Here is an 8,002-nt window from a genome sequence, read left to right on the forward strand (position 1 = left end):
AGGGGGTGGGGGGGGGGGGGCGGCAGGGTGTTGGTAGAAGCTAATGGGAAGCCAGAAGGTGGAAAGCTGGTCGAATGTTGGAAATCTGGTTTTGAAAGTGGCAGGATGCCTGGGGTGGGGGATGAGTGCAGGAATTAGGTGTGAGATGGGGGTGGGGTGGTTAGGAAGCAATCACCTGGACTGTTTTGTCCTGGAAGAATATGGACTATTTTCAATGACAGTGGTTTTAAATTATTGTAAACATTTAAACATAGACGAAAGAATGTTAAGTTACTGTAGTGTTCTTCACCATTGAAGTGATCATTAAACAGACTAAAAATAGCTTCTGGAGTAGGCCAACTGCCTACTTTGGAGCAGTTCTGCTTCAGAAAAGGACTTAGTGTTGCCTGTGGAAAGTCATACAATCTAGATTCAGATCTTTTTATAATGTGATTCTCAGTAGCCATGGTGTGCTAAAATGTGCAGGCTTTCAAACAACCTTCTGATGGATCAGTATTCGTTGATAGTTCTATTTAAAAGGAATTCTTATTTGTAGCAGTTGACCTACATTTTCACAGGCTAGTGAAACTTTCCTATCAGACCCCCTGTAGGAAATGGCAGGGCTCACCAATGGAAAGACCGCTTGCTTTCTACATCTTCCCAAGTTAGCCAACCATCTAGACGAGGACAGCATCCTGTGCTGTGGGCCGTAAGACTGTGCGTGAGGGTGTTCTTGTTCAGCTCTCACAGCAGCCCCGTGAGGCAGCTGTTGTGGAGTCAGGACTTGGGCTGCAGCTGGGATTCCCCCGGGGCCTGCGTGGGCCCCTCTGTCCCTCAGGGCCTCCTTGCTCTCAGCCATTTAATGGACTCCAACCACCTTGTTGCCTGTGCCTTTTCTAAATTGTTGGTGGGGTAGAAAGTTTCAGAAAAGACAGTTCACTGTCATTCACAGAGAAGCCGTGGAGTTACTTTAACACAGTCACTGGCTAAGTAATCTTCTTTCTTCACTAGATGTGGTGTCATTAATCATGCTCGTGATCCCTGGAGCTTGCTTTTTCAGCTCTTCGTTTCCTGAAGTGACCAGCAGAAGCTTTCATTCCCTTTCCATCCTCCCATAGTGCTTTGAGAAGAGGACAGGATTTATTGCTTCTTTAAATGATTTTACTTTGGTGGGAGATGAAAGCAGATGGGCTTTGATCTGCAATGCCAGGGCCAACACCTTTTCCAAGGATGTGGCAACCACCAGCAGAAAGCTAAGAGCCGCAGGCTTTAATTAAAGTCAGAAACACAGGTTTTAATTAAAGACTTGAGATAGGAAGCACATACTTATCACAGGGCAGCTCTTGGGGACGGCAGAGCTGCAAACGCAGGTGCAGTGCAGGCCAGGAGCAGAGCAGCATCAGAGGACCAGGCACCTGGGCAGTTCAAGAGCCTCCCTGCCCCTGTCATGTGCACGTTCTGTCGCTTTTCTGCTTCCGAGTGTGGCCTTAGGTTTCTTGTTGTAACTGGACAAACAATGGGTCCGCGCTGCCTGTCACTCCTTGAGCCAGGTCAGCAGAGACAGGGTTGAATCACGTCTGAGCGGTTAACAGAGCATGATTAATATTTCTTACAATTCTAGCTGGCTCCCAACATTCTGTTTCTGCCCCTATCCATGTGACTGTCTCGGGGAATGCCCAGTCCTGAGAGCTAACCCTCGTGTCCTGCCTCGCAGATCGGCGCCAGTGGTGTGCCATAGCCGTCCTCTTTGCCATCCTGCTGGTCGTGCTGCTCCTCTTCTTAGTGCTGTGACGCACAGGAACCGGGAGGAGGACAAGCAGCCCGCGGTGCCGGCTCCCACCTGCCACTCCTGGGAACACAGCCCGCGCTGACTTTTCTCTGGGTGACCCCACCATTGAGGCAGCTCCTCCGTCCAGTGCTGGAGGGGCCGGTGGGAAGAGGACCTAACAGCTTCACACTCCCGGCGCCACCTGTCCTGTCCTGAGGACAGCTTGCCTCTGCTTTGCTCCCTGGACCTCGTTCCCCGTGGAGGGCCTCTGAGGAATCCAGAACAATTCGCAGACTCAGCTAGTGTTCAGTGTTGCTCATTGCGTCCGTCCGTCTCTGGCAGCTCTTTTCTCCTGCTCAGACCCTCTCCCTGCCCAGCCGGCAGCCAGAAGGACCCTGTCGGGAATGGGGCTCCTGGGTTCTCTCCGCTGCCCCTCGTGGGAGTGTTCTTTAGCCCCTGAGAGCTGGTCATTCTGGAGACAGAAGGCCCAGAAGCAGTTTGGGACAGAAAATGCAGTGGTTCTTTTTGCAGGGATGATTGCTTTTCCAGGCACATCTTTTTGTGGTAAGAACTAATGGGAAATCATGAAAAGCACTGGGCTTTGGGAGTGCTAACAACTTGTGTCTTGAATGGAAGGGAGGAAGGGGAGCAGGACCCTGAGTGTGCACAGCTGAGGGAAGGGGGCAAGGTCATGGGAGGTCACAGCCTGGCTGAATTCAGGTGGCTGTCCTGCAGGCTCCTCCCCAGGGGTGCAATGCTTATTTTTAGGATGACCCTTACACATATGGCTGCTGAGCAGCACACGAATGGATTTAGATCCTGTGGCTCTCTCTCCCTTGGCAGATGGGGTTGGGAGTGGTTAGCACATTTATTACATTTAGTCAGAAACTGTAATGACAAAAAAGGCTAGTTCTGGACCAGGCTTTTCTAGCCCTGTGAGAAATGGCAAAAAGGGGTAGGTGAACTGGTTGTTTTTTCCCTTCAGATGACAACTTGATTTTTATCCATTCAAATCACTGAGCCAATCCAAATTTAAACAACAGAAGCTTCCATTGAGTTTTAGTTGCTGAGACACTAAACTTCAAGCTTCTGGTGACTCTGCGTCCAACGTGCCCATGTACATAGGATATTTTTATAGCCTCCCTGACGAATAACCTAATACTGAAGCAGCAGCTGAGCGAGGCAGCCTGGCGGCCAAGGCTGCATCTTCACCGTCCTCTTTTGCACGTGGGAAGCGCAGTGACATCAGATAGAGTTCTAGCTTTGACTTCTCATTTCCTAATCTTTTGGGGTCCATTCCTAACTTTTTCAAACTTTTTTTTCTCCTTTTGTTTGTATTTCTTGGTTTTTGTTTTGTTTGGGGCTTTTATTCCTATTTTTTTTTTTTTTTGTGATTTGCAATGATGTATTTGCCCAGCTAACTTTTGAATTGCACTTTTTAATAAATATTTGTAACAATTTTTTAAAGAAGGGTATTTTCTCATGTGTAGGATGCTGGTAGATAAGACAGTCTGCATGTTGATGAAAGCTAAAAATAGATTTACAAAACTTAAAGGGTGGTTGACACCCATGTTTACACCCAATTCTATTTGATACATAAATGTTAATTTCTTTTCAAATGAGTTAAAAAAATGGTAATTGTTACAAAGGGCTTGAGATGTAGGGTACTAGATTACTTGTTTTACAAAGTTTTGAGACATTCAAATAGTCTTCTATAAACTTAGAAGAGGGATGGTCCTTAGATTTGCATTAAGATATACAAGTCTTTGTTAAAACTTTTTTAAAATGTGGGCCTTGTCTTAGTGCTCTCATCCACACTCTCCACCTTCCATCAAGGAACCGGAGTCTGAATTACGTGACTGCCCTACTTAGGGGCCATGCTGTTGTCCAGATTTACTGTGTCGCGTGTGTCAGGAGGGCCTGCTGGGAACACACTTGATCATTAATGAGCAAGACATTCCCCTGACTTCAGGGACTAAGTTTTGAGATCCTGAGGCTTAATGACTCAATGTCTGGATATATTTAGAATTGGCATGCTGACTTCACCCATTTCAGGTGTCAGCTAAACAGTGGTTATTGTAAAGCAGACTCACTGGCCGAAGCTGAATAGAGAAATATTTAGAAAGAACATTTACTGAAAATATAAGCACTATGTATGTTCTCCCTGTAGGCCACTGCCCTCCACCCGCAACGGAGCTGTTCCTGGGCAGCCGGCCTCGTAGTGTGGCCTCAGAGCTGGCTCTGCCCCAGGCATCACTCTGGCCTCACTAGCTTGATCCTGGGTCTGAGCCTGTTGTGCCCAGACTGGGCGGTCCCTACAGATGAGTGGTCAGGCCCCCCACCCAGATTCCAAACTAGCACTCCAAGAGAGCAAGCCAGGCCCTAGCTGGTTTGGCTCAGTAGATAGAGCGTTAGCCTGCGGACTGAAGGGTCCTGGATTCAATTCCAGTCAAGGGCACGTGCCCAGGTTGTGGGCTTGATCCCCAGTAGTGGGCATGCAAGAGGCAGCTGATCAATGATTCTCTCTCATCATTGATGTTTCTATCTCTCCCTCTCCCTTCCTCTCTGAAATCAATAAAAATTATATAGTATATGTGCCCTGAGTGGGAATCGAACCCGAGACCTTTCAGTCTGCAGGCTGATGCTCTGTCTGTCCACTGAGCCAAACCAGCTAGGGCTGAAATCAATAAACATTTATTTTAAAAAGAGAGAGAGAGAACAAGCCAGGGCTTAGGTTATGGTTAGGCTAGACTCCCATCCTGAGGCAAGGTGGGCTCTCCTCCCTCAGTCTTCACGCTTCACCCCATGCCCATCATGTGGAGAACGGGCAGAATGCGATAGGTCACAGAGAAGGCTCAGTTTATGTTTATGGGAAGAACATCTTACTAATCAGCTGGCTTGGGAGTGAACCACTGAGACAGTCTGCCGTGGTAGGAACCCAACTGCAAACTCAAGTCACGGTTAGTTTTCAGTCTAACCTTTGATCTCGTCTTTGTGGGGACTGTGAACAGTCGCCGTGTTCCCTGTGTGCCGCTGCGTGCTGCAGTTGTGTGTTACATGAGCATCTTCATGCCAGAGCCCGAGGGGGAGAAACTTGGTAACTTGCCCATCATTCTCTGCTTTTAGCCAGAGTTAAACAGACTGATGGGTCTGGGAGCCAACGGCTTGGCAACTTCCCCCCTTTCTCACCTCGTGAGATTAAGGGCTGTGAAGAGAAATCCGGTCTAACTCCAACCGAAATCTGTCTGTTAAGTGCTGTACCTTCTGTATGGGAAGGTAGCAGAGCCAGGATTTTTCTTCTGGTAATTTTCCTGGCTGTAAAGTGAGCCCGGTACCTTTCCAGAGAATTCATAGCTGGAAGATCTAAGTGCTGAATGATAGATATGAGTTGCTTTCCAACTGTAGATTTTGAACTGTTCAGTTTTCCCTTATAAACTGCAGGACGAATTTGTTAACAATACAACATTCGGACCATCTAGAAAGCTGAGGTTCTAACTACCTTTAATTCTCCCTCTGTCTTCCTCTCGCTGGCATTTCTTTTCCTCCCAGATATTTTTAAGAATTTTTTTTCCCTTAAAGAGTGTTCTTTGTCCATCAAGAACAGAGAGGAGAAAGCAAAGGATTCTCACAGCCCCTCAGTCCCTCTGCGCCTTCCCTAACCAAGGTCAGTTCTGCTCGCTGGGAGACTGCTGTCAGGGTCCAGTCCAGAAATCGAAAGAGTAGAGAACAGCCCTTCAGACTGGAACAGACGAGGCCAGCCCTGCTGTGACCCTCTGGGACTGAAGCCTGGTGCTGGGGTGGAAACTTCAAACCAGCTGACTTCTGGGGTTAGTGTCTCTAAGAGGCTCAGTGGACTTGACCACTTAGTTCAGTCTCCTTGTTTCAAAGTTGAAACAGTTACAGCTCCCCCAACAGACACATGAGGGTCATTTGGGGCGTTGCATCTTGGACATGGCCCAGGGGCCACACACCTGGGACGAGCTGACCTCGGTGATGTGACTTAAGGTAGGCTGGTAGTAACTTGTCATGTCACCCCAGCTGTTTGATGTCATTTGCCGTTGGACAAACACCGAAGCACCTCCGTCATGTTGTGCCACCTACATATACATTATATGGGAGCTCTCTATGTCATGGTGTCTTTACTGATACAGATATTTGGGGAGGTGAGGAAGAAAGAAAAAGAACTTGTTTCCTTCTGAGATAAACTCACACGTTGGTGCTGTTTTCCTTCTGACGTGACCTTTGCCCTTGCCCAAGGCTGTGCCATGGAGCTGTGCCTAGATGGCCCCGTGACCTGCCCCACTGCTTGGCTTTCACATGGACATTTCATGGACCGGGTTTGCCAATTGCAGCCAGACCCTCGTGAGAAAGTGTATTTTACCATTTCTTCTAGGTTGAGTTTTCAAACCTAGAAGCCACTTGATTATTCAGGGGGTTTTGGATTAAGACCACCCAGCATCCTTATTCTCTGACCAAAGCTCCCCCGGCCCCGGCAGCAGCCAGTGCTGCACTCCAGTTAAGCTTCCTGTCACCCCTGGGGTTGGGCCAAGTTCAAGGTGGCTCTTTCCTGCTCTGTAGAAAGTAGGGTTAACTGAGACCCACTACTGAGTGGCATTTTCGACTCTGCAATTAGGGTCTGTTCTGGGAGAGGCAGATGTCCTCATCCTCAGGAAAACGGAGTGTCCTGCCGTCTGTGCGGGGTGAGGAGAGGCCAGCCAGGTGTCCTCGGTAAGGTGTCGCTAATAAGTTACTGGAACTGCTCGTAAATGCCATGTGATTGTGTCCTAACTGACCAGGCTGGGAGAGTGCCCAGGGAATAGTCTGGAAACAGGGAAGGGCCAGAGAGAGCGAGCTGTAGGTGATTATGGATTCATTTTCTGTAAGTGGAAATATGCCTTCCCTAGCTCACTTGTTATTAGAAATTTGTGTAATTTAAAAATAGAATGTAATCCATGGCAGTGCTCAGCAGGACTAACCGTCTATTTTTCTCGCAAGGATAAATAACCTGATAGCATTTTAATGTTAAGTAACTAGAAGGTACAAACTAAAGTGAGATCAAGGATTAAAACTGAGAACACCTGGGTGACTTCCTCTGTCCCCGACCCCCACGGAGAGCGCCGGAGCCCTGGTGCCAGACGTTTACAGCCCTCACCACAGGGAGAGAGAGCGCTCGCTTCTCTCTCTACACGGTGGGTCTCCAGGTGTGCTGTGGGACCAAGGATGCAGCATCCTCTGGAACTTGCTAGAAATACCGGTGTGCAGGCCCCACCCTGACCTGCTGAATCCCAGCCTGGGTGGGGCCAGCAGCCGAGTTTAGCAAGCCCCCCAGGAGGCTCGGAGCCCCACTCCTGCGTGAGAGCCACCACTGCTGCATTGGGAGGTCGGGCTACAGTGAACGCTCCCTGCAAACAAAATACCTTCCACAGCCTTCGCTGTAATCCTAACATTAAACAAGATTTGACGACACTATAAACTTGAAAATTTTTTTTAAATACTTGTGTCAAATAAAACCTCAACTAGCCATCTTTTAAAGTGATACTTTTACACCCCAAAGTCTATCAGTAATGTTTCTTTCTCCTGCACTTGAAATCATGTACAACTGTATAAAGAATGCTGTTCAGTATTAAAAGGAAATGGGGAGAACGTGAGCTTTGTCCTGGGTTGTTTTTCTAAAAGTTCGGTTTTTTTGTTTTTATTCTTTTCATACCTAAGCATGGCTTCTTCCCTTCCTTCTGCCCCCGCTAATAAACATGGATATGTGCATACGAAAGATCTAGCTGCTGGAAGATCTGAATTTCTGGGCCAGAGAAAGCTAAGTTGTGCTCTGTCTGGTTGAACTAGTTATATGGATTCTCAAGTCCCAAAATAACTATACTATGTATTCAGAATATTTACAGCACAAGAGTTTCAGTTGGGACTAGGAATCGGGCGGGGGAGAGGGGGGCAGAGAGACTAGAACACAAAAGGAAGTTAGTTCTTTACTTCTCCCCTCAGTGAATATCAGGGAACAATACTGGCCATCGGATCTGCAGATGGAGGAGCCTGCCCTCAGGAGGAGGCTATATAAGCTCGCTGAGGGCAGGGATCTTCAACCCACTTGCTCTCATCACCCTCGTTCTTTAAATGAGCACCTATGATGTGCCAGGCACTCTTCCAAGGACTTTGTCCGTATTAACATATAATACTTAAAATGGCTGCGTGAAACTATGAAGTTTACACATCTAATATCTCAAATCTGAAGGCGAGGAAACAGAG

At 47.8% G+C, this 8,002-nt stretch overlaps 1 protein-coding gene across 1 annotated transcript in view; it reads left to right on the plus strand.

Moving 5' to 3' along the window:
* The window catches only part of STX6 (syntaxin 6), a 25,045-nt gene extending 21,831 nt beyond the window's left edge, over positions 1–3,214 (plus strand). Inside the window, exon 8 of the mRNA XM_005880228.2 lies at positions 1,694–3,214. Coding sequence (XP_005880290.1) covers positions 1,694–1,770 — 77 coding nt within the window. The 3' untranslated portion in view covers positions 1,771–3,214. The remainder of the gene's footprint in view (positions 1–1,693) is intronic.
* The last annotated feature ends 4,788 nt before the right edge of the window (positions 3,215–8,002 follow it).

The sequence above is a fragment of the Myotis brandtii genome, unplaced genomic scaffold (genome assembly GCF_000412655.1).
Source record: "Myotis brandtii unplaced genomic scaffold, ASM41265v1 scaffold630, whole genome shotgun sequence".
NCBI classification, from domain to species: Eukaryota; Metazoa; Chordata; class Mammalia; order Chiroptera; family Vespertilionidae; genus Myotis; species Myotis brandtii.